The sequence below is a fragment of the Tympanuchus pallidicinctus genome, unplaced genomic scaffold, assembly GCF_026119805.1.
Source record: "Tympanuchus pallidicinctus isolate F22 unplaced genomic scaffold, pur_lepc_1.0 scaffold30, whole genome shotgun sequence".
NCBI lineage: Eukaryota > Metazoa > Chordata > Aves > Galliformes > Phasianidae > Tympanuchus > Tympanuchus pallidicinctus.
The window spans coordinates 5936900-5959246 of NW_026294748.1; the positions used below are offsets into that span (position 1 = coordinate 5936900).

The following is a 22347-nucleotide window of genomic DNA, read 5'->3' on the forward strand; positions in this document are numbered from 1 at the left end:
TGCAGGGTGATGCTCGTTTGGTGTTCCTGCATGGGGGTCCTGCCTTTGCAACCCGGGCACCTCCTGAAGGTGTCTGTGCAGGTGGGGAATCAGCGTGGTGTGATTTCTGGGCTGCCTTGTGTTTGCTGTGATTCCTGTTCAGCTCTTTGTGTTTCAGTGTGGTTTGAGCACGGGGTCAGCAGGGTTCACATCAGATCCAGGTTGGTCGTCTGGTGCAGCAGGGGGGTAGAGATGTGTGCTGTGGTTTCTCCTGACCTCAGGAGCGGGCAGATGGGTGCTCTGCAGTCAGAGCCATTGCAGTGTGCATTGAGCTGTGTGTTACAGCTCCCAGTGACCTCGGTGGGAGGGTTAGCGAGCCGGATGGCAGCCGTCTTCCAAGGCAAATAGTTATTACCCAATCGCAGCTGGCCTTCTCCTTATAGTTTCTAATACTTGGAAGGTTCCTCCTCGAGGCATTAGGATTGTAACTCCAGCAGTCATTATTTTCATTTCATAATGAAAAAATGCATTTAGAAAACTCCTTTGGTGAACGTGCCCTTCCCTGTCTCCCATTGCTCGCAGTGAAGCGCATGCCAGGAGTTTCTGAATACCCAGCGAAGGAGCTGAGCACCCCACCCAGCCCCCCCGAGCGGGCGGGGGGCAGCGGGGGTCCGTCCTCCGGCCCGGTGCGGAGCAGTGATATGCTGTACCTGATCGTGGGCTGCGTGCTGGGCGTGATGGTCCTCATCCTGATCGTTTTCATCGCCATGTGTCTGTGGAAGAACCGCCAGCAGAACGCCATGCAGAGTGAGTTGGTTTGGGGTTTCCTTTTGTCGCAGTGTCCAGCCCCATGCTGAGAAGGCAGATCCCCAACTCCTGCTCAGCCCACAGTGAAGCGGGGTTCGGTTCCTGGTGTTTCAGAGAGGTGTCAGTGGGCAGAACCCGGTGCTTTGCATCGAGCACAGTGCTGGCACATTGGAGCTCAGTGCTCGTTGCCTGCTCAGAGGTTCTGTGCTAACAGAAGTCCTCTAATGGCCTTTCCTAAGGCGGAAATCGCCCCTGTTCTTTTCCTTGCCTGTGGTTGCTTTTAAATGTCCTCATTCTCCTGACTAGAAATCACACAAACTTCTTGCAAAATAAGAGAGTGCCTTCAGCTGCAGCCCAGGAGCGCTGTCGAGTTCTGGGCAGCAGTGGGTCTGTGGTCCCTGCAGGCTGCGCTCAGGAGCTCCCTGTGTGACCGATGGCAGCACGGCGCTCCCGGTCTGTCCTGCAGGGATGGCTGTTCTCCACTCCTACGCCTGCATCCTGAGCACCGAGAAACTCAGTTAATTTACAGGAGCTGCTGAAAGAGAAAAGAGTTTCTCCTGTTTACCCCCCTTGGCAGTCCGGCGCTCCCCGGAGCAGAACTGCGGTCCTCACGCCCGGCTCTCTTGCAGAGTACGACCCTCCTGGCTATCTGTACCAAGGGGCGGAGATCAGCGGGCAGGTGATCAAATACACGACGCTGCCCGGCACGAGCCGCGTCAACGGCAGCGTCCACGGCAGCTTCATCGGCAGCAGCGCTGGCAGCGGCTGCCCGCACCACCACAAGGCGGGCGGGGGGCTGGACGTGGCCGTGGGCCGAGCGGTCGGGCTGCACGGCGGCTCCCTGCCCGGCGCACACCTGGACTGCGAGCGCGCCCACCGCCTGCTGAACGTAAGCCGGGCCGCAGCGCGGGGGGGATTCGTGCGTCGGTGTCAGGCGGCTGCACTGCGCGGCTCCGCAGGAGGCGGCTGGGCCGATGTTTGTGATACGAGCACCCTGCTTTTCGATTGAATATCGGATGGCAGCAAGAATTCCCCTTGCTCTGGGAAATCTGCCCCTGCCCTCCTAGCAAACAGCTCCGAGAATACTTTGTGCTGCGCTTGGCTTTACGCGTGGTATTTCTCAATCTTCGAGTTAAATAGATTTCATTAGAGCTGCTTGTTCTGCAGCTTTGTGGATCGCCCGTTTTCCCCCACCTGCTTCAGATCTGTGACTCTAAGCGATGCTATTAATTATAGCAAAGCACAGACGAAGCGGGAGCTTCCATAAAGTAGCCCATCCATCAGGAACGCGGTGACGCAATGAGAGCCTTTTTTTTAGTCCCTCATTTGTGACTTTTGAGACAGACTGCCCCCTTTTTTTTTTTTAAATTGAAAATAAAATTAAAAACCAATTTAAATCCACGACCCAGCTTTTGTATGTTGTGGAAAAGTACTTCATTTGCTGAAATGTGTCCCGTTTCCAAGAGAGAATAATGATTTCATTATTGTCTATGGAAACAGATGGCTTGCATTCAAACTTACTAAACTTACTCAAAACTGTGAACATTGCCCAGGAAAACTGAAAGAAAAAGTTCAAAAGTCTGAGAAACAGCATGCTGGTTTGGGAGGCAGAAAGGGGGCTATTGTTTGTGTTGGTAATTGAACACAAGCGCTTCGTTTTATTGAACAACAAATTAGCACTTGCACAGTAGCTGCCACTTGGATCACTGCAGTTTCAGGGGCAGAGATGCTGGGTCCTCACCTGGCTGTGCCACTGCTGGGCCGTTTGTGGACCCACATTTCTGTGCACCCTGCCAGCAGGTGAACTCCTGAGAGCCTCGGCCGCCCAAGCCCTGGGGAAGGAGTGGTTTTTGGCACTTGAAAGCCAGCCCCTAGGAAGCCTGGAGGTGCTGGGGGTGTCGCTGTTCTGTTGCTGCTCATCTGCTCCTTGGAGGCAGCACCTGGTGCACGTGCAGCCGCAGCTCTGCTCTGTGTCCCTGTGTTGAGATGTGGGCAGCAAACCCTGGCATGTTGTCTCACTGGAGCAGCTGAGTGTTGGATTAGTGCTGTTTTTCCCCTCTCTGTCTGCGGAGCTGAGTAAGGCAACCCTTCCCACCCAGAACAGCAGAGCAGAGGAACAGGATGTTCTCATTCTCATTAGGACTCTCTTTATTGTTCCACTGATTGGGCTGAATGAGGAAGAGAGGGACTGGCAGGATGGCAATCAACACTAATTAGGCATTTCCTCAGCGATCCCTATCTGGCTGAGCAGAACCCACCCTCACCGTGAGCGTGAGCTCTCGGCTCTGCTTGGGTTCCGGTTGGGGTCCCCCCCTGCCGGTCCCACAGACCCCGCTGGGCTGTGCCCACCCCGCTCCCGCGCTGCCCGCTGCCCCTCACAATGAGGTATGTGTTAATCTGGGCATTCTGCTCGCTTGTAATGGGCCCCGCAGCCAAAACCAACAGCACCAAATCCCTCTCACCCGGAGTCATTGCTGGCGAAGGAATTACCCCATCTGTACAAATACCGAGTGTTTCAAAACTCGGTGTAGCGAAGTGCAGTGATCTAATCAGGGTAATTGCAGGAGGCTGGGATGGGTTTGTGCTGTGACATCAGCCCTGCAGATTTAGTGCCGTCTCCCCGAGCGGCGCAGCTCGCAAACGAACAGCAATTTGCTTTCATGTCTGTCATCGGCGTTAAAAATAAACATATTTACAGTGTGTTTATTAAATTAAACCTGAGCGTATGAAGCTGAAAACAGACCGGGGAAATTACAGCATACTTGTCTAGGCTGCAGTTGCTTACTTTGCTCTCCGACACGCGCTGGCAGCCCCTCGCCTTGGCTCCGTATAATGGCTCAGTGTTACGGCGCTGGGATGCGGCCCAGGGCTGGGCAGGGCTGGGCTGGGGGCTCGGGGCGCGGGGCTGGGGGCTCTGAGGCGCTGCTGCCAGCTGTGCTGACCGCTGTCTCCATGCAGGGCGGGGGGCTGCACGCAGCGCTGCCCCAGGCGGAACCAGAGTGCATCAGCTGCAGGAACTGCCGCAACAACAACAGGTAGCGTGGGGGGGGACAGCAGGGGGGGTCTGTGGGGAGGGGATCTGCTGTGTGCCGTGGTGGGGAGCTGGGCGCTCGTTGGAGGACATGCTGCCTTCCAGGCTTCTGAGGGGGTCTCTGGCTATTTAAGGGCTGAAAGTCCGACGTTCTGGACAGGTTGAGGGGTAAATTTGGGGTCTTGTCAGTCATACTTTGAATTTTCTCTCTTATTAAAGCTGGCATTTACCTTCCAGTGCGCGTCCAAAGGAGCTGAGCTGGAGTTCAGCCGTTCCCAAAGGCTGAAAACTTGCATGCTTCATCTTTGTGGTTTTACCTCTGAAAATAGAGCTCAAAATGGCATCAAATGCTTCATCCTCCCGTTACAGACATGCAGGGATCGGGGTCACCCCAAGGCTGTCCCAGAGCCGCGGTGCTGTGTGCTGGGGGATGCAGTGGCACAGAGGGGGGCTGTGGTGTCAGGGCGGGGAGGGGCTGCGCTGAGCAGAGCTGTGACACCAATGGGGACGGAGCGGCCGTCACTGCAAACTGGCTGCAGCAATGGCAGTGACTGGGATGTGTGCAACTGGCTGGTTGTATGTGCTACGCTGTAATTAATAGCCTGTTTCCCGGTTTTAAGCATATTTACATTCTTAATTACTCTTTTTTCTTAAGAAAAAGGAGAGAATGAGTTCCATCCCACGCAACTGTGATGTTACTCCAGCAATGGCTGAACTTTGACTTCTCAGCCCTGCTCTGTGTGACACAAACCACAAACTGTCCCCTCCAGCTGCAGCCCCGGAGGGATGGGGCACAGAGGGCACATGGGGGGCAGCAGGGTGGGTCTGGCTTTGCCTCGGTGTTGTTGGAGGTTGGGCATGCAGTGACCTTTTAAATCCAAGCATGCTTTAGAGCTGGTGAGCACGGCCGCTTCCAGCACAGACCGTGGAGGGGTTCGGTGTTACAGCAATGGAATCCTCTGCTCTTTGGTTCTTGCTCGTGGAGCTCTGCCAGAGGAGGGGGCTGCCGGGCTGTGGGCGCCCCCTTTGCTGTGGTGGACAAAGCCGGGGAGACGAGCGTGATTTGTGCTGATTGCGTCGGGGTTCAAAGCAGATTTCTTTTTGTTGCGGTTCTCTGGTGCTTTTGCTCTGATGTTCCCTGGGTCCTCGATGGTTCTGAGGCGTTCTGCTCCCTGTCGGTTCCCTTTGGCGCTGTGTTCCATCAGATCTGCGCACACATCCCGAGCAGCGGCCCTTCGGGTTGGAGGGCTGTGCACGATGGCTGGTAGGATTGTAGAGCTGAGAATGGACGCAAGGCGTGTTTTCTGCAGCAGAGATTTTCCATTGCTGCTCCCTCTGGGCACGCCCATGGCCAGTTTCCGTCAGAATGTGGTTTTTAAGCTAAAAAAGCTGACCTGCTGTCTTGGAGCTCCATTCAAGCCAGTGGAGTAATACAAAGCGCTGCACTGACCTCTGTGTCTTTAAAAAGAAAGTCCCATAAACATGCAAACCAAACATCTTAAATGGGTTTCTCTAAGAATTCTTTAAATAATGAGTGAGTGTAGTCAAAACCTCTGTGGAAAGAAATGCAAACTAATAAATGGATTTGTTTGAAGCCCAGATGTGTTTCATGTGGATTCTTCAGTGGCTTTTGTGGTATTTTGGTACTTGGAATAATGATCTGGAGGCGGCTCAGGGCGGAAGGACGGAGCGGGGAGCGGGGAGAGCCGTGCAGGAGCTCCATCCTGCCCTGACTGCACTGCGGGGTCAGTGGGCACAGCAGGACGGCCGGGGGCTCTTTGCAGCCTTCGTGGCTCTGTGCTGGCTGCAGGTGGGCGCCGTCGCTTCAGCTTATGCGGGGGGAAGAAGCACTGTGGAAAGGGATCCTCCCAGCAGTCGTAGGGTAAGCATGCAGGGCCGCACACGGTGAGGGCTTGGAGCCCACGTGGGCTGTGTGGGTCCAGCTCTGAGCGCCAGCACCTGGGCAGTGCAGTAAGCAGCCGTAAGCAGCAGTGTGTGCTGAGATGGACGGGCTCCTCGCCGGGAGCAGGGCAGGCGACTGTTCTATGTAGGCTTGGCAGCAAAGCTCTGAGTCGTGTCCGTTTGGCACATGGGTTTATAATCTGTGCGTGGAGCTGGGAGCCTGTTCATCTTCCCTTCAGTGCCTGGGAGTCGTGCTGGGCTCACACGTAACACAGAGCTGTGCTCCGTCCGTGGGGCAGTGCTGGGGTCGGGCAGACGGGCGCAAGAGCACTGCAGGCAGGTGAGAAGGGCACGGTGACGGCACTGCACTGCGTGCTGGGCTCCTTGCTTCCGCGCTCCCTGCGTACCCGACCAGGGAGCGCGCTGGGGGTGCTTTCCTGGTCTATGGCAGCTATACAAGTGAACCTTTTACTTCTGTGGTAATTATGGTTTTCTATAAAACCACTGTGAAGTGTGATTTTGGGCTGTCGTGCATAGGATTTGCTTGTATAAATGTTCGCTGCGTCCACATTGTTAGTGGAGCTGCAGACACTGCAGGCATTTTCCCTGCCTGCTGCAGTGGCCTGGTGTCCGTTAAGGTCTCGAGCTGCTTTCTGAGGAAGGTTAAATACCTTGGCTATAACAATTCATTTCGCAGTCTGACTCTGATTTCACAGCCCTGTGTGTCTCACGGGGTCGCGATCTGAGCTGCACCGCGCGGGATTTTGCCTTTATAGTGCTGAATGGATTTTTGTAGTTTGCGTCCACTCTGATAACACTTCAGCATTTGTTTTCCAAGGCACTTTGGTTTGCTGCTTGGGTTTCAAACCTGAGCTCTTTCTGTTGGTGGTGAAAGGCCGCCGTGTGGGGCTGCCCTGGTGGAGACCTGCGAGTCAATGGTCGGGTCACAGCGGACAGGGGAAGCAACTGAGCAAATGTTTGCAGTGTTTCCAGCTGTCTGTTGGGAGAAGAAACGCTTGATCCTTCTCTTCATGTTAGGATTGATCCAAAAATACATTCAGAACTCACTTGGCAAGATCTCTACAGTAAATAACACATGGTGAAGTACTTAAAAGTCACAGTTTCTCATGCTAAGTTGAGTGGTAGAAAGGGAAAACGTGCAGATGATCAGGGCTCACAGCAACTCCTGGTATCCCACTCATGTTGGAAACGAGGAACAATCTCTCCTCCAAAGAGCAGCGCTGCACTGCACAGCTGCCCAGGGAAAGAAAGTCACCATCCTGGGGCGTCGCAGAGCCGTGGGGATGTGGCACTGAGGGTCGTGGGCAGTGGGCACGGGGTGGGGTTGGACTTTGTGATCTGGGAGGTCTGTTCCTACCTTAATACTCTGTGGTTGTGGCTTACCTTCTCAGGTGTTTCACCAAGGCCAACGGCACTTTCAGCAGCAGCGCGCTGCCCCTCGTGCCCATCGTCGCTCCGTACCAGCAGGACATGGAGATGAAGCCCCTGAGCCACATCATGGTCGCCATGTGCTTGGCCTCCAGCATCCCCGAGCACGGCGGGCGAGTGGAGGAGGACGGCGTGGAGGCAGCCGAGCAGCCGCCCAGCCCACAGCCCTGCTGCCGGGGCGGCGCCGGGCCGCTCTGCCTGGAGTACGCGGATGGTGAGGCGGGGGGGGCGGCGCCCGGCGCGGGGACGCTGCAGAAATGGCACCTAATTAAACAGAGACTGGTAATTAAGCTCGCAAAGGAGCTGGTCGTTGGAAAGAGGGCTCTGTTCCACCTGCAGAAAAGTGGTGCTGGAGCTGCGTGCTCCTCTCCACCGATGCCTCTACTGGGGCTCACCCTGCAGGCACGCTGCGGCTGGTTGCTGCTGGCTGGCGGTGCCTGTACACAAAGCAGACACAGGGGGTCCCGGTGCAGACCCGGGGGCTGAGATACTGCGTGCTCCCTACTGCATCTGGGTGGCCTAAAGCTGTGCTGCAGGGGAGGGCAGCTCAGGGATGCGGGTGGGGCTGGGCCGTGTCATCCCAACCTGCTGCATAGCAGCATCCGTGTGCTTGTAGAGCCGAGGCGCTGTGCTGTTGCCCAACGCTTCCTCAGGGTCTTATGGGAGTAAACCCACTCAGAAAGCTTTGCCAAGATCCCTAACCTGAATTTCCTGTGCTCACGAGGCCGTTGAGCTGAAAGCACGTTGCTCTTGCCTTGCAGGTGACAGCTGTGCGCTCTCAGAAACACCAAACCACGTTCTGAGCTGGAGCCCGCTGGTTCTGCAGCCTGTGCCCAAGGACTGCAGGGACAAACCGGGCTGGACTGCAACACTGCGTGGGTCTGGGCAGCCCCCGCTGCAGGAGAGCTGAGGGGAGTGCTGGAGGGACTGATGGAGGGGCCTTAATTATAACAGAGAGAGTCACTATTTATTTTTTGTAGTAGTGTCATATGAATGTATCTTGTTCCTAAATGGTTGCCTTTTTATATTATTTATGCCTTGAGATTCCTTTTTTTCCCACGCACCGTGAAACTAGCCTGGTTCTGTGTATAATAACAAGAAAAGATTGGTAATAATATAAAGAACAACAATGGGAAACCGCAGCGAGTGTTCGTGGAGCCGGCAGAGGAGCGCTGCTGAGAGGCTGATGGTGCTTTGGGCGCGGGGCTGCGCTGGGTTGGGCTGCGTGCAGACCGTGCTGGGAGTGGGCAGAAGGGGATCGGCGCTGCTCAGCGGTGCTGTGCTGTGCTGTGCTGTGCTGTGCTGTGCTGTGCTGTGCTGTGCTGTGCTGTGCTGTGCTGTGCTGTGCCGTGCAGCAGGTGGAGGCTCTGCAGCCTTGGTTGTTTGGTGGTTGTTTTTTTTTTCCTTCCACATTTAATCGGAGTGAATGCAATGAAGCTGTGCTCGCAAAGCACTCTTTCCAAAAAGCAGCGCGTAGCCCCGGCTGCTGGGTGCCTTCATGGCCATTGCAGCTGCCCACGGCTCCACGTGCAGCCCGGGCTGAGCAGGAAGGGGCTGGGGGGGGACGGAGCGCTGCAGGTGCAGCTCAGAGCCCTGCCCGGCCCGAAGCTCCGTTCCCCGCTGAATGTGTGCTCTGTGCACGGCACGGAGGTACAAAATAATGTGTTCTGTGCTTTATAAATAGAGCCCTGGTGAGAACGCGTTGGCTCGGAGCTGGGCTGCCGTGCAGGTAGGATTCTGGTTATGCTTTATGCCCGGAGCCTGGCAGTGATGCTGTGTACGTGGTTTCTCCCCTCTGCACGCTTTAGTTCTCATGTCTGCCAGACTGAGCGCGTGCCAGAGGGAGGCAAAGCGCCAACAAGCACCACATGAGGGCAGTACCCTACCCTGGATTTGCTGCTCTGCTTTCTTGATGCCAACGCGGGATGCTGGTGTGAGCTCGGGCCGGTGGAGCGGCTCTGGTGTCAGATGGAGCGGGGCCGTGGGCAGCGATGGGTGCGGGAGGCTGCGATCTGCTCTGTTAGCAGCACCTCTGCAGACTGCTTTATTTATAGTCAGTGACACTGTTTTAAGTGTTTGTCTTCCATTTATTGTATTTTATTTTAAAGTGTGTCTGAGCTCTGCTTTCACCGTAGGGTTTCGGTGCACGCTCCCACCTCCACGTGCCCGACTCCAAACCTGCCGGTCCCACAGGAGCACTCCGCCTTCAGGCTGCGTGCACGGCCCCGCTCCTCCCTCTGCTCTGCTTTGTCCACCCAAACGCCATCCTTCCCGTGGCTTTGGCAGCGCTCCTCTCCTTCCCAGAACCAGCAGCGAGCTCTGCTGGGCTCCCGGCGCCTTGCAGCTCCCTGCTTTTCCCAAGCACCGAGTTCAACAACCCTGTGTGCATCAGCCCCTTTTCTCCTCATCTTTGGGCCTTTAGAGAAAAAACAAATGGACAAACCTCTCTGTGTTCCTCCGTGTACCTCTGAACGCATCGCTGCTGCAGTGCTGCGCAGCGCTGAGCTCCAGATGAGTGCTTGTTGGCAGATGGGTAAATACACTCTATTTTCCGAAGAAGATGTAACGTTTCTTTGGGAATTGCACATGTGTTGGAATGATGTAGTTGTTGCGTGTTGGTTTTTTTGTTTTGTTTGGTGGTTTGATTAATATTAAAGTGAATGCTGCTGCTCGATGGGATGGCAGAGTGGTGATTGGTGCCGTGCGGCACTGCGCTGAGGTTGGGCAGATCGTTCATGAGGTGCAGGGCAGCACCAGGACCTCCCCTGTCTTGCATAAACCCAAAGCTGAGGGCCGCCTCCTCCGTGCTCTCCAGGCAGAGATCTCCCCTTCCCCAACCATCCCAGCTCCTCCCGCTCTCTGGGAGCAGTGATGCATCTCTCCCCACTGCAGAGCAGCAGAGCCGGGCCCTGGCTTGCTGGCAGTCAATGTTGGAACACTATAAAGCAGCCCAAAAGATTTCCTCTGTGGCACTTTATCTGCAGCCCAGCACCAGCAGCCACGGGTTAATGACAGTCTGGTGCCAGGAGGAGGGATGTGGGGACGTTTCCTGTGGGTGAAGCCCCTTTCCACATAAAGGGTAAAGGCTGAGAATTCCACAGCTTCACCCTCACCTCCCAGGGTCCCCATCCCTGGGTTTGCAGCCCTTCTGCTCCCTCTCCACCAAGACTGAGGCTCTGTGGAAAAAGATCCCCTCTGCGTCTGCTCTCTTGCAGCCTTTATTGAGGCAAAGGAAGCAGTGGGGTACAGCACAACGCAGGAGGATGGGGCTGTCCCAGGGGTGCTGTTGCCACATCCCAGCTCTCATCCCCCAGGAACAGCAGCAGTGAGGAGGGGTGTCTCAGGAGTGTGCCATGCTCAAGGCATGGCTGTCACCGTGATGCTGACATCTGCCGGTGCATCATCCACAGGGTCAACTGGTGGGGCTGAGCGTGGCTCTTCTGCAATGGGACGGGATGGAGAGCCTCAGTGGCACCAGGCTGTACCACCATGCCGGTGGCTCTGTCCACTCTCTACCTTCCATGGCTGCTGTGCTGAGGCCACCCGGCTCCTCCTGTCCCTGTCCTTCTCCATCCTCCGTGCTCACGGCCACGTTGGCATCCTCAGCAAGCTGTGGGGCATCAGGGCCGGCCCTGGGGGTATGGGGCTCTCAGGTGAGCAACGAGATGCAGGAGAGGGCTGGGTGCGTGGTGAGGTTTGGGGCACTCACATGCGGAACAGCAGCTCGTGCAGCCCTACAGACGGACAGACGGACATCGGATGGGGGTGTTGGGGTTTCACCACCCAGCCGAGCCCCCGACACTCACGTGGCAGGCGGTCCCGATGGTGAGCGATGTAGTGCACAGCCAGCAGAGACATGGAAGTGGCCACCAGCATCCCCATCACTGCTGCCCCCATCACGGCCGGGAGCGCCTCGAAGGGCGGCTCAGCTGGAAGAGAGCGGTGCAAATCGAGCCGTTGGGAAGGGGGAGGTGAGGAGGTGAGGAGCAGCCAGGATGGTGCAGAGATACCAGGGGAGAAGGGAGCTCGGGGAGCATGGGCATCCCTGGCACAAACGGAGGAGGAGGATAGAAGCCTGCACTCGTTTGCTCTGAAACCTACTGATGGCTGCTCGCGCTGGGGTGCAGCTCTGCCTTTCTCTACTCACTCCCTGCTCTGCCTACAGGCAGTCAGCCCCGGGGTGTTCTGTAGCCCCTGCCGACGCCTGGCACCACCCAGGGATGCCGGAGGAGCACGGCATGCTGTCCCGTGCCCGCTTCACCTGGCGTCTGCACCTCGGAGGGGTGCCCGGCCGTGCGGTGGTTGACAGCCAGGACGCGGAAGGCATAGACCACGCGGGGGTCGAGCCCCCCCAGGCGCCGGTCGCGGGAGTGCGGCTCGATGTCTCCTGCGGCCGTTTCCCAAGGGCCCGGCACGCGGCGCTGGGGCTTCTTGGCCGGCCGCCGCTGCACCACGAAGCCGGTCAGGTTGCCCGCGCCCTGCGTCCGCCACTGCAGCCGCACCTCGGTGCGCGCCCGCGTGTACCGCAGCTTGCTGATGGTGACGTTGGGAGGGGCCGGGTACCCTGCGGCGAGACGGCGCTCCGTGGGACGGCTCGCCTCCCCGCCCAGCACGGGGATGCGTGCCACCGCCCCTGGGACTCACGATCCACGCGGAGGCGGACGGGGAGGCTGGCGGTGCCCACGCTGTTGGCGGCGGCACAGCGGTACGTGCCACCGTCCTGCGGCCACTCGGCATCGCGCACGGTGAGGTTGGCCCACGCCCCGCCGCGCTCCAGCCGGTACTTGGTGGTGCCCGCCGGCACCTCACGCTCCTGCGGGTCGTACCAGCCCATCTCGGCACCCAGCTCGGTGCCGCCGCGCTGCCGGCACGCCAGCCGTGCCTCGCCGCCCTCCAGCACCGCCACCTCGCCGCGCTCCACCTCCAGCTCGGGGACATCTGCGCATTGAGAGGGGCTGCTGGTGGCACGCCGCCGGCCGGCGTGGCGCGAAGATAGTGGGGACAGCACACGGGGACCACCTCGCTTACCCAGCCGGAGGCGGCACTCGGTGCTGGCGGCTCGCAGTGGGTGCGCGGCCACGCAGACGAAGTCCTGGCCCCGCAGACTGGTATCGGTGCTCAGCACCAGGACGGTGGCTGATGGTGTGGGGACGCCCAGCGCCCGGCCCCGGCCGTCCCACCAGCGCAGCGTGGCCGGCGGCGTGCCTCCCTCCCAGCGGCACCGCAGCATCACGTATTCGTCATGCTTGGTGGCCGCGGCCATGCATGTGGGGCTGCCTGCCGGGATCCCTGGGAAGGGACAGGTGGTGGGGTGAGCCGTCTCCTGCCCACCTTTGTCCCCAAAAAGTACAGGGTAGCAAGGGGCAGCCAACACAGCTTCACTTTGGGGTGCTCTGCAGTGCAGCCGTAGCACGTGGATTGAAGGGCGATAGGGCCCTTCAAGGAAAGCAATTTAGGGATGTGGGAGTTTGGGGATGTGTCCACACTCACACAGAGTGGTCCTGCACACAGCCCCCTCCCGCAGCGCAGGGTGTGCGGCCACGCAGGCGAAGGAGCTGCCGTTCCTTGTGGCTGCCCCTGGCACGATGCTGGTGGCCATGGAAAAGCTGGGCCCCGCCGCCCCTTCTTCATCCTCCTCCTCCTCCTCCTCCTCCTCCTCCCTAGGGCCCACCCAGCGCAGCCGGGCTGGAGGGAATCCCCCCAGCCAGCGGCACCGCAGGGCCACATCCTGCAGGTCAGCAGTGGCCAGAGCGGAGCAGCTGGGGCTCCCAGCCGGCGGATCTGTGTGGATGTGGAGTTGTCACCATGTGGCCCCCCATGCCATCACCCCAGCATCCCCATCGTGCCATCACCTACTTCCCGCCCACATCCTCACCAGGCACTGTGTTGTCACCACGCCGGGCCAGGGCCACAGTACTTACAGTATACGGTGAGGACGATGGTGGCCTGGGTGCGGGTTTGGAGGTGGGTGTTCTCAGCCAGGCAGGTGTAGGTGCCCGCCTGGCCCCGGGCAATGGCCGACATGACAAAGGTCTGACCAATGTGCACCTGGGAGCCATTGTGCAGCCAGATGTAACGGCTGGGGGGGTTGGAGGGCGCCAGGCAGCTCAGCACCACATCCTCCCGCTCGCCCGCGGAGAAGCTGCCCTGCTCTGGGGAGAAGGGCTCCACGCTGATGGCTGGCTCGTCAGGGCCGTCTGCAGGGACACAGAGCCCTTTAGCCATGGGACACCACTGCTGAGGGGACGCAGCTCTAATCAGGACATCCTCCCACTGGTGGAAACCTGACCCGTGAAGCCTCCTTGGAGGTGGTGCAGGACAGTGGCTGTGAACACGCTATGATGCGTGGTGCCCATGGATGGACCACAGGGAACGGTGGCCTTGGTGGCACTCTGCCAGCCATAGAAGAACCATGATGGTGGTGAATGATGGCCACAGATGCACCTTGGTGGCAAGGTACTTGTTCGCCATAGAGGCACTGTGATGTTGATGGATGATGGCCATTGGTGCATCTGGTCAATGTGGCACTTGGTGGCCACGGAGGCACCCAGGTGGCCATACCTGCATCACGGTGGTGTCTTAACCCTTGGGGCTGCCCCGGCCTGGTGAAAAATCTCTCCCACCTTAGGGCCCCCTGGAAGCAGAGCCATGCCCCGGGGCACTCACAGATGATGTCGAGGTAGACGGGTTCACTGGTGCGGTTGTTGACCTCATTGCGGGCCGTGCAGGCGTACCAGCCAGCGTGGCTGCGGTTGGCGGGTGCCAGGAGCAGCTCTGCCCCGGAGCCTCCCAGCCCCACGGGGGCTGCCAGGAGTCTTCCGTGGGGCTCCCGGTGCTGCCAGGAGAAGCTGAGCGGTGCCGTCCCCTCCCGCACGGTGCACGTCAGGGCCACCTCTGTCCCCTCTGCCGCCGCCGCCGCCGTCAACCGCACGAAGGGCTTTGAGACAGGTACTGAGGGTACTGGGCCATGAGTGTCCCCAAAGCCACCAGCCCCCTGCCCAGAGCCCCTGCATCCCTCCTTTCCTGTCTAGTTGTGGCCTTTCCTTGTCCCACATTCTGCAGCTAGCGGGCTCACTAGCGTGAATGTGTATGAGTGAGTGAGTGCACATGTTGGCTAGCGGGACACCAGGTTGGTCAAGGGAGGGAGACAGGAGGTGGCTAACGAGCTGCTATGCGGCTGGTGGGACGGCAATGGGGTTGGCCAGTGGGTTGCTATGTTGCCGAGTGCAGAGTTGTGTTGGCTAATGGGGCACTTCTCTGCCCAGTGGGGCTCTTCATGGTCTGGCAGCAGCCAGCAGCGCGGGCTGTTGGTGAGGGGAGCCGCGCAGATCACTGGCAGGAGGGAGACCTTACCCAGCACACGCAGCATCACGGCGGCGTATCCCACACGGAGGCGGCCCCACTCCGGGAAGAGCCCCTGGCAGAGGAAGCGCCCGGCGGCGGCCGTCCGCAGCTCCCGCAGCTCCAGAGTGCCGTTGCGCAGCGTGACCCGGCCCAGCGCGCCCGCGCCAGGAGCCACCACCACCTCCGGCCCTGAGCCCACCGCCACGGCCCGCGGCGGCCCCGCGCTCCCCATCGCCGTGAAGCTCCAGAAGACCACGGCCGGCGCTGCCATCCCGCAGCTCAGCTCCACCTCCCGGCCCCGTATCCCCGTCGCCGTCCGCTCCTCATAGGCTGCAGAGCCGGCATCCAGCGGCTGACCTGGTGAGAGGTGCGCTGCGTTGGCCGCGTCTCGGCGGTGCGGCTCCGTGCCTCCGTGCCGTGAGGGACCCCCGGCACTCACCCACCGCCATCAGCGGCAGCAGGCAGAGCAGCCAGGGCCCCCCCCAGCGCTCCATGCTGGGAGCCCCCTGTGCTGCGCTGCGCTCCCCAACCCGACCTCCTCTCGGGTTTCCCCGGATTGGCCCTGATTAACCTTTAATTATTAATGAAATGACAGCAGAAACCCAATGCCGCTGCAATCTGGCTGTCCCCGTGCCAGGCACGAGGATGGGTGCACTCACAGCACGAGCGGTGCCGTTGCCACCTGTCCCACCTCCAGGATGTCCCCACTGGTGGCCAACCTTTCCCTCTTCCCGTTTTTCTCACTACAAGAGGTAAATCCAGTCCCGACCCCACTTTGTACCAATAACGGTGGATTTGAACATGCAGCAGACGCGTGGCACTGAGCGGGGTTTGATATTTCATCTCCTGCTCTCTGCAGGCCATGAAACATTGATGGCGGCACAGGAAGGCAGCGCCGGGAGGGGACGGGGCTGCCCTGCAAGGGGTTCTGCAGTGCGTGATGGGCTGCATCCCACTGCACCCATGGGGCAGCTGCAACGCCCCTCAAAAAAGGAGGTTCACCCCCCAGTTTTCCTCTCACAATCAGTTATTATTCATCTCTCCCGAATTCACCCTCAGCCTTTGCTTGTTGGGGCCTGGCACTTTTCCTGGTGCCACTTCTGCAGCACAGCCCTGGGTGAGGGTTCGTGGTGGGGCGGTGTGAGTGGGACAGCCCCCCTGGGGACAGCCGCCACGCATGGGGCCCTGCTTTGTTCCGCTGCCCTTTGTGCTACAGAAGAGCTCTGTGCTTTCAGACGCGTTTTGGCAGCCCTGAACAGCTGATTTAAGAGAGCACCCGCACACCAGACCCGAACCCCCCGCCTGCACCGCTGGGTCGCGCCGTGGGAACGCGGCCGGACGGGGCGGGGCTGAGGGCGCCGTGCGGCGGCTGCGTGCAAAGCGAAGGCCGACAGCGCCCCCTGGCGGCGGGGCGGGATGCGGGCCGTGCGCGCCCGTGGGCTGAAACGGGGAAATAAAACCCTTTTTGGGACAGAGCCGCCCCCGTGTCTCCGCGGCACCAAAGGGAGAACTGCCTGCACGAGGGAAAACCACAAGGGAGGATTTTTAAATCCTAGGCTGAGCCTCAATGGGATTTGAACAGCGGCTTTAAAGACTGGTTCATGAATATTCAACACTTCGTGAATATTCATGACGGGCGCGCAGCGAGGCAACCACTTCCGGGGCAGCGGCACCGGCACCGGAAGTGGCGGCGGTGGCTCAGGTAGGGGCGGGGGGTGCGGGGCAGCGCGGGGGCGGTTCGGGCCTTCGGGTCGGCGCTTCCGATCCCAGCCGGAGCTGAAGTCGCCGCACGGCGGTGTCAATGCGCGCCGCGACGGTCAGAAACGGGGTGAAAAAGCGGCGCTCGGAGCGCGGCGGGGCGGCGGTTCCGGAGGACTCCGCGCCACGTGGGTTCCATTTAACCGCACGACTCCGATGCGCCTTGTTGCACGCTTTATTGAAGTACGTGGCCGAGTTGCCTCACATCACACAGCTCGCGCAGCCCCCCGTCCGGGGGAGCAGCAGCATTTCAACGTAAATCGTTATGGAGTTTGAGTGGCTTTTCCCTGTCTGCTTCCTCGGCTTTCCAGCAGCGACTCAGAGTGAAGCTTTCTAACAGTGTAGTAGCGAAGTAAGGATGTCCGAAATCCAATAACCTGGGGAGCTGGGTGAAGTTTTGCACTGCAGCCTACACGCTTATATAAACAGAAAGATTTCCGGAGTAGCTGAGTCCTGGATGGGAGAGGAGAGCATCCAGGATGACGTCAGAGCGGGGCGTTTTTCCTGGGGATGAGGCCGTTCGCCAGGTCCCAGCGCACCTCCCAGCGCAGGGCTGCCCTCTTCTTGTCCGTGGGCACCGTGTAGGTGTTGGGGACGTAGGTGTGCTGCGGTTTGCTGGGCTGGCTGTGCTGTGTGAGCATCCGCCCCTGAATGCTGCGGCGCACGTCCCTGTGCTTGTCCTCACCCGGCACAGGGAACCGCTCCCACTCCCGCTTGTACTCAAAATATTTGGCCACTCGGTCGCTTTTGCTGCGGTTTTGACGCAGCGCCTCCAGCCTGGGGGGAATGAAGGACTTGGGCTGCAGCGCGGTGGCTGTGCAGTGAGAGGCGGGAGGGCTCTGGCTCTGCACAACCCTGAGAAGGAAAGGAGGCTCACACTCGGCGCCCTGATGTTGATAGGAAGGCTCTGGGGGGAACTCCTGGAAAAAACTGTTGTTCATTTCCATTTCCCCCTCGGAGAGGCTGTCATCTGGAGTGGTGCTCAGCTGAAGCATTTTCTGTGTCAGATTCCACGTGGCCATGCTCTCCAGCAGGTTGGTGACCGATTCGTCACAGACCTGGACTCCTCCATCAGGTCTCCGCCTCAGCACCTTCCTCTTCATCACCTGCCTCCTCGAGCCCCTGGGGCAGCATGGGGCAGCACTGGGCTCTGCGCAGGGGAACCCTTCGGATGGAGGTCGGGCTGGCTGCAGCCCTGTGGGAGCAGTGTAGGCACTGCAGCACAGAGGTGCCCCTTCTGCTCCGCGGCTCTCGCTGCCTCCTTCCAGCTCCTCATCACTCAGAGCAGCACCTGAATGCCTGTCTGCTTCCAGCCTGTTCTCCATGGTTTCTGCTGAGCTGGCTGGACCCTGCAAAAAGAGATTTGGTTAATATCTTGCAGTGCATTCGAGTTGGCTGAAGGGGGCTCTGTGAAGGCTGGCTCTGGCTCTTTGCCGCCCTGAAACTTCTCAGGTTTGTGGTGCTGATTCAGGCTCCATCAAACCAGAGAGGAGTCTGTAGACAACCATGTACAACGTTGTACGTGGCACATAAATTGCATTGCACTGCATGTGAAGGTTCGATGAAAGGATGGATGAGTGCAGGCTGGACTGAGTACACTCTGTGACTGTGAGCCTTGGGCAGATATACTGATGATTTTCCCCTTGTGAAACCAGTATGTTCTCTCAAAAACACGGTTCCTAGTTGTGACTAAAGACATCAAAGAAAGGGTGTTTTTATTTATAGACAAGGAAGAAGTGTTTGTTTAGAGACTGGCTATCATAGCCTAAAGGCAAAGCTTCAGGCTGAGTTGTGTGATTGAGGTAAGGCAGAAGGATTGGCTGCAAAAGGGATGTGGACAGTGTTCCCACTGAAGCCTGCAGGTTTGGGGCTATCTTTATGCCATCAAACGGGTTTAGAAATGCAAGTTCTAACTGTGTGGCAGTGATGCCATTACGAAACGTTTGAGCAGATGGTGCTGCGGGATGACTGGTAGCTGTTAGCAGGTGCTGTCTGAAGTGTTGATGCTTGCTGAACACAGCGAGAATGGGAACCGCTCCATGACAGCTCTGCACAGGAAATGTGGGAATGAGCTGCCGCCGTGCTGGGCTGCCAGCGCCGAGCTGCTGACAGCGGTGGCTGGGGGAAGATGTGTGATTCAAAGCACTAGAGATTTGCAGCCTGGAGTCAAAGTGTATCATCCCAGCCAAGCCCCCTTGACAGTTACTGTGTGCTTCTGGGTACAGTGAGGGATTAAAAAGAAGCCAAAGAATTATTGTACAGGTAACAATTCTGCAGAGGCAGAAAAAGGTAGAAACACAGATTTCCTCCTTTTTTTGCAGGCCCTGAGGAGCTGCCAGCCACCAACTAAAGACTCCAAGAGACTCAGTATGGCCAACGGGAGCTGGGCCACAGATCGAGAACAGCTCCTGAGGAGGGTGCAGGACCTGGAGGAGGAGGTGAAGCAGCTGCAGGAGAAGCTGTCAGAGGGCAAGGAGGGCACTGCAGTGAAGGACACCCCTTCAACCTCCAGGAAATCCAAGAAGCAGCAGCAGCGGCCATTTGATTTCAGTGCCCACGGCCGCAGACACGTGGCTCTGAGGATCGCCTACCTCGGCTGGGGGTACCAAGGCTTTGCCAGCCAGGAGAACACCAGCAACACGATTGAAGAGAAGCTGTTTGAAGCCCTGCAGAAGACACGGCTGGTAGATAGCAGGCAGACCTCCAACTATCACCGCTGTGGGCGGACAGACAAAGGAGTCAGTGCCTTTGGACAGGTCAGGATGGGTTTACGGGTTCCACTGGGGGTGGTAGAACTCAGGATGCAGATCTCGTGGGGTTACTGGTCAATGACAACGAGCCAAGTGCTCACTGTGTGACAGTGCAGGTTGAATCTGTTTTTTAAAAGCTTTTTCAGACACTAATTGTTTACTGGAGCTGTTTGGAGAGGATGAAATGCATTTCAGGCTGCCATTTCCTGAGTTGGGTCAGTTGCCAGTTCAACTCAGAGACGCCAGAAAGGGGAGCTGCCCCTTCCTCTGCCTATTAAGATATTGCTCTTCTTGTGCCAACTGCAGTGCTTGGCAGACCCCTCTCATCTGCCTTAACTCAGCAGCCCAGCAGAATGACTGGAATGCTTCCCACAGAGTGAGAAAGCTGAGTCCTTGTGTGTAAAGGTCTGAGGAGAGCAACAGCCAGGGAAGAGAGTGTGGGAGTGGGAGCTGGAGGAGGAGGAGCAGCTGGCCCACACAGTGGCAGGGAACCATCAGGAAAGCTCAGCCTCCTCACAGATCCTTATGATGGCTTTGCTTTCCTCCTCTTCCCTTCCCACTTGTGCTCAGGGAGCAGGCCTGCCCAGCTTTTGCCATGCAAGGGCTGGTTTTAGCCTGCATCACTCACTTGCTCTAGTTCAGGAAGCAAACCATACAAAGTAAGGGTGTGGGCCACCTCTGCTTGCACGGTTAGATATGCTCATGGACTTGCAGTGGTAATTCACTTGTTTCCATACCACAATTTCAAGCCTATTGAGCTGTTAATGGGTTCAAGTTATGAACTCCAGGGTTTTTTTTGTTTTTTTTTTTTTGTTTTAAAAAGCACATGTGTATCCTGCAGACTGAAGCCATTTAGAGACCGTGCTGTGTAGGCAGTTTGCAACTTTTTCTGTTTTATTAAAGGAATCTATAGCATCTGCTAGGAAGCTCAGCAGAAGCACTTGCAGTTTTACCCACAGGAAGGAGTGGTAAGAGACCAATTTAAGATACCTTCCTCTGTAGGAGATCCTGAGTTCATTTCAAAATGCAAAGCAGAGGTGTAGGAAGACTTGGCTTTACACACTGACTACGCCCATCCACCACCTAATCCCAGCGTTCACAATTTTGCAGGTGATTTCCCTAGATCTTCGCTCAAACCTCTCGGAGGAAAGGAAACTAAATGGCTGCCCGGGTGACTCGGAGGGCAGAAGCAGTAAACCCGAGGAAGAGCTGCGCTACACCCACATCCTGAACAGGGTGCTCCCACCTGACATCCGTGTGCTGGCCTGGGCGCCCGTGGAGCCAGACTTCAGCGCCCGGTTCAGCTGTCTCAAGAGGACCTACCGCTACTTCTTCCCCTGCGCAGGCCTGGACGTGGCCCTCATGCAGGCTGCAGCCCAGCGCTACGTGGGGACGCACGACTTCCGGAACCTCTGCAAAATGGACGTGGCCAATGGCGTCATCAACTTCCAGAGAACAATTCTCAGCGCCCAGGTAACGTGGGTGGATGGGGGAGCTGAAGGTGGCCTGCGGGACCCTTTCCGGCTGTGCCAGTTCGAGGTGACGGGACAGGCGTTCCTCTACCACCAAGTGCGCTGCATGATGGCCATCCTCTTCCTGATCGGACAGAGGATGGAGGGCCCAGAGATCATCGACGAGCTGCTGGACGTGGAGAAGAACCCTCGAAAACCACAGTACAGGTATGGGCAGCAACCTCCCAGGCTGCACAGCAAGAAAGCAAACTGCTGACGTCTCCATGAGATAGCCTTAAGGATCTGATTTTCTTGTCGCTGTGCTCCTGGACAAGTTATTGATGGTCTTAACCCTTGGTCTTTGGTAAAAATTACTTCAGAAAAGCATTTTTCTGAAAGGCAGCGCTGTTATCAGCAGATAGATGGACAGGCTGCTGTGCTGTTACATGAATGCTGTGACCCTTTTCTATCACAACCCTTCTCTAGCCTGCCTTCAACACCTCACCATCAGTTCGTAATGCCTCCTCTCCGTTTTCCTAGTATGGCTGTGGAGTTCCCCCTGGTCCTGTATGACTGTGAGTTTGAGAACATCCAGTGGCATTATGACCGGGAAGTGCAGGAGTTCAACGTTACCCACCTGCAGCAGCTCTGGGCCAGCTACGCCGTCAAGACTCAAGTGCTGCACAACATGTTACGAGGTCTGGACGCTGCTCCCGTGGCTGCAGGAAAAGGTAAGAGATGGCAGAACTGTTCCAAACAAGTAGGTAACCAAACGTTGTTGAAAGCGTTGTTCATAGAATCATTAAGGTTGGAAAAGACTTCTTAAGATCATGGAATCCAACCCCACCATGCCCACTAACCATGTCCCTCAGTGCCACATCTGTGCATTTCTGAACACCTTCAGGGCTGATGACTCCACCATCCCTGGACAACCTGTTCCAATATCTCACCAGCCTTTCTGCAAAGAAATTTTTCCTAATATCCAACCTGAGCCCATTTCATTGTTCCATTGGCCTCAGCCCATCCGTCAGCCTGGCCAGATCCCTCTGTAGCCCCTTCCTACACCAGGCAGACTGACGCTTCCTCCCAACTTGGGGTCATCTGCAGGCTTACTGAGGTTGCACTCAATTCCCTTGTCCAGATCATCTACAAAGATACAGAACAGGGCTGGCCCCAGCACGGACCCACGGGGAGCCATTGGTGACGGGTCAGCAGCTGGATTTAGCTCCATTCACCCCAACCCTCCAGCCTTTCCCAGCAGCGTTCCCGTCCAACCACGGGTCTGAGGAGAATGCCGTGCGTTGTTATTTCTTTTACAGACCCAGGGAACGCCGCCCCTGTGCTCTGGGGAGACCTGAAGCCTCCGGTGCACAACCAGGCCAGCAGCTTTGTGGAAGGCGTCCGCGCTCGCGCCTACAAGCCGCTGCTGGAGCGGCCGCGGTGCGAGGGGCTGGAGTCCCGCATCCAGCAGTGCCTGCGCAGGGGCCGCGGCCAGGCCGAGCGGGCGGCCAAACGGCTGCGCACGGGGGAGGGGCTGGGGGGGGGCTCCTGAAGGGCCGCCTTTTGCGCGGGTTTGGTTTTAAACGCGTTTCCTCGCGATTTTTATAAATTGGCTTTAAGAATAGCGGTGCTGCGTTACGGCCTGCGGGGGGGCAGCGCGGGGCCGGGCCTGGGGCACCGAGGGCTGCCGGGGCACGACGAAGCGGGACACGACGAAGCGAGACGCGACGTGAGCGCTGCACGACGCGAGCGCGGCGCGGTTCCGGCCGGTACCCGCGAGCTGCTCACCCGCTCCCTCCTCGCGCCGCGGCCGTGGCCGGTTCCCAACCGCCGCTCTCCTTCAAACTGCCGGGCGGGGCGGGGCACCTGTGTGCTT

General features: G+C 58.2%; 4 protein-coding genes across 8 annotated transcripts in view; 2 read left to right on the forward strand and 2 right to left on the reverse strand.

Moving 5' to 3' along the window:
* The window catches only part of CDON (cell adhesion associated, oncogene regulated), a 39911-nt gene extending 30064 nt beyond the window's left edge, over positions 1-9847 (forward strand). Inside the window, exons 15-19 of one of the 3 annotated variants that reach the window (XM_052697257.1) lie at positions 562-786; positions 1416-1675; positions 3745-3821; positions 7132-7382; positions 7930-9847. In XM_052697257.1, coding sequence (XP_052553217.1) covers positions 562-786; positions 1416-1675; positions 3745-3821; positions 7132-7382; positions 7930-8078 — 962 coding nt within the window. In that variant the 3' untranslated portion in view covers positions 8079-9847. Of the gene's footprint in view, positions 1-561; positions 787-1415; positions 1676-3744; positions 3822-4054; positions 5417-7131; positions 7383-7929 lie in introns of those variants that run through there. The other 2 variants (XM_052697258.1, XM_052697259.1) reach the window with 2 other exon arrangements.
* A 609-nt stretch (positions 9848-10456) lies between these two features.
* VSIG10L2 (V-set and immunoglobulin domain containing 10 like 2) lies at positions 10457-15006 on the reverse strand. The gene is made up of 10 exons (XM_052697377.1): positions 14952-15006; positions 14522-14869; positions 13835-14119; positions 13090-13365; positions 12659-12949; positions 11813-12457; positions 11430-11732; positions 10975-11097; positions 10878-10902; positions 10457-10800 (listed from the first exon to the last, which is right to left on the reverse strand). Exons 1-10 carry the CDS (start codon positions 15004-15006, stop codon positions 10581-10583), a joined length of 2571 nt encoding a protein of 856 aa, XP_052553337.1. The 3' UTR covers positions 10457-10580.
* A 1105-nt stretch (positions 15007-16111) lies between these two features.
* PUS3 (pseudouridine synthase 3) lies at positions 16112-22212 on the forward strand. 3 transcript variants are annotated; one of them, XM_052697211.1, is made up of 6 exons: positions 16256-16453; positions 18592-19026; positions 20131-20493; positions 20629-20699; positions 21012-21202; positions 21791-22212. In XM_052697211.1, exons 1-6 carry the CDS (start codon positions 16427-16429, stop codon positions 22021-22023), a joined length of 1320 nt encoding a protein of 439 aa, XP_052553171.1. In that variant the 5' UTR covers positions 16256-16426; the 3' UTR covers positions 22024-22212. The 3 variants fall into 3 exon arrangements, with proteins under 3 accessions (XP_052553170.1, XP_052553171.1, XP_052553172.1); XM_052697210.1 differs by lacking the exon at positions 16256-16453 and adding an exon at positions 16112-16214 and having other exon boundaries at positions 20131-20699; positions 21791-22204; XM_052697212.1 differs by having other exon boundaries at positions 20131-20699; positions 21791-22209.
* On the reverse strand, positions 16430-21194 carry HYLS1 (HYLS1 centriolar and ciliogenesis associated). The gene is made up of 2 exons (XM_052697218.1): positions 21109-21194; positions 16430-17619 (listed from the first exon to the last, which is right to left on the reverse strand). The coding sequence occupies exon 2, from the start codon at positions 17593-17595 to the stop codon at positions 16756-16758; it is 840 nt and encodes a 279-aa protein (XP_052553178.1). The 5' UTR covers positions 17596-17619; positions 21109-21194; the 3' UTR covers positions 16430-16755.
* Positions 22213-22347: the final 135 nt, after the last annotated feature.

Bases quoted from the DNA above. Each gene is read 5' to 3' on its own strand.
- VSIG10L2 (XM_052697377.1), bottom strand. From the start codon at position 15,006: ATGGAGCGCTGGGGGGGGCCCTGGCTGCTCTGCCTGCTGCCGCTGATG. The intron at 13,366-13,834 runs GTGAGTGCCCCG...GTGTCCCTGCAG, and splicing joins CGTCTACCTCGACATCATCT to ACGGCCCTGACGAGCCAGCC. The intron at 11,098-11,429 runs GTGAAGCGGGCA...GCTCTCTTCCAG, and splicing joins CTCCGAGGTGCAGACGCCAG to CTGAGCCGCCCTTCGAGGCG.
- PUS3 (XM_052697212.1), top strand. From the start codon at position 16,427: ATGCGCCTTGTTGCACGCTTTATTGAA. The intron at 16,454-18,591 runs GTACGTGGCCGA...CTTTTTTTGCAG, and splicing joins TTGTTGCACGCTTTATTGAA to GCCCTGAGGAGCTGCCAGCC. The intron at 20,700-21,011 runs GTATGGGCAGCA...CCGTTTTCCTAG, and splicing joins CCTCGAAAACCACAGTACAG to TATGGCTGTGGAGTTCCCCC.
- HYLS1 (XM_052697218.1), bottom strand. From the start codon at position 17,595: ATGGAGAACAGGCTGGAAGCAGACAGGCATTCAGGTGCTGCTCTGAGT.